The sequence below is a fragment of the Rhagoletis zephyria genome, unplaced genomic scaffold, assembly GCF_001687245.7.
Source record: "Rhagoletis zephyria isolate East Lansing unplaced genomic scaffold, Rhagoletis_zephyria_1.1 Rzeph_scaffold_73746, whole genome shotgun sequence".
Taxonomy (NCBI): domain Eukaryota; kingdom Metazoa; phylum Arthropoda; class Insecta; order Diptera; family Tephritidae; genus Rhagoletis; species Rhagoletis zephyria.
Genome location: NW_016230795.1, coordinates 1 through 1,240, shown reverse-complemented (window position 1 = coordinate 1,240; position 1,240 = coordinate 1). Strand labels below are relative to the sequence as shown.

Below are 1,240 nucleotides of genomic sequence, written 5' to 3'. Positions count from 1 at the left end.
GTGAGTTAAAATAACCGGAAGTCCATTTTCAAAGTAAAAAGTTTCAAACAGAATTACGTATTTTTATGCTTAGAATCTGAATCTGTAGTAAAAACATACATGCGCAATTTTCAAAAATTTTCTTCTGGTTAGTTTAACCCACTAAATGGACTTCCGGAACTTCCGGTCGAAACCGGAAGTCATTAATACAACCAAAACATAAAGCATCCTCAACTTGGTAATACATTTTCCTGTAATAGCACCGAAAGATAAAACACCCCCGATTTAGTAGGTCAAATTTTAGCGATTTTCAATAAAAAAATTCCCACCCTTTTAAAGGCGGTGGAGGGATAATCTATATACCCTGTATATTTCATTCAACTTGGACTTACCTTCATAGAATGCGTAAAATGGTGCAGTTGATCCTTGTTANTCCCAGTCGCGAACGTGCCGGAAGACGCACGCCAGTGCGCTATTGCCTGTTTGATTAATTGAGCTCTTTGCACCGTTTTGCAACAAAAAACGTACAAGATGCAGCACATCCCATTTACTCCACTTATCATAGCCATAACTGTGATAAAATTTTTTATATAAATTAAAAATGTAGATATTGCATATTCGTGGATGTTTGTTAGTTACCGCGCCTCCTCTAGAGCATAACGCACTATCAATGCATGCAACGGTGTATTGCCCAAAGAATCGGGTTCATTGATAAGCTCCTTGCATCCACGCTCTAACAAAATTCGTAAGGTACTTAAAGTATCTTCAGCAGACTTGCGCGCTGCGAATATGACTGAAATTTAGAGAAAATTAAGAATTTGTATGTATTATGAAAGTATGTAACGAGTTTTATAATAAAATAATGCAGTGCGATCAGTCAACAAAGGCTCACTCAAAAATTACTTATTTGTTAACATACCAACGTGCAAGAGTGTCATTTGTTGCGTACACGTGCGTACTGTGGTCACGGCACCGTGCTGTATTAAAAGTTCCAAGAAGCGCCCTTCATGTAGCACAGCCTGATGAATGGGATAATATTCGTCTTTGATTAAATTAATTTCCTCCGAACGTGTGATAACCAGTTGTTGTACACAATTCCAGGCTCCACGTTCGCATGCCAAGTGCAATAGTGGTTTTTTAACACGAAAGGGTACCTGCAAGAGAAACAAAAGCAACACTTGAGAACTGCTTGCTGTGGTAATCGATTCAAAACAATACCCAAGGATCCTCCATTTTTTGTGCCAATATATTTAGCACATTA

The 1,240-nt window shown here is 38.0% G+C and overlaps 1 protein-coding gene across 1 annotated transcript; it reads right to left on the bottom strand.

Moving 5' to 3' along the window:
* Positions 1–408: 408 nt before the first annotated feature.
* LOC108357278 (uncharacterized) lies at positions 409–1,234 on the bottom strand. The gene is made up of 4 exons (XM_017608368.1): positions 1,198–1,234; positions 899–1,133; positions 619–772; positions 409–550 (listed from the first exon to the last, which is right to left on the bottom strand). The coding sequence occupies exons 1-4, from the start codon at positions 1,210–1,212 to the stop codon at positions 409–411; spliced, it is 546 nt and encodes a 181-aa protein (XP_017463857.1). The 5' UTR covers positions 1,213–1,234.
* Positions 1,235–1,240: the final 6 nt, after the last annotated feature.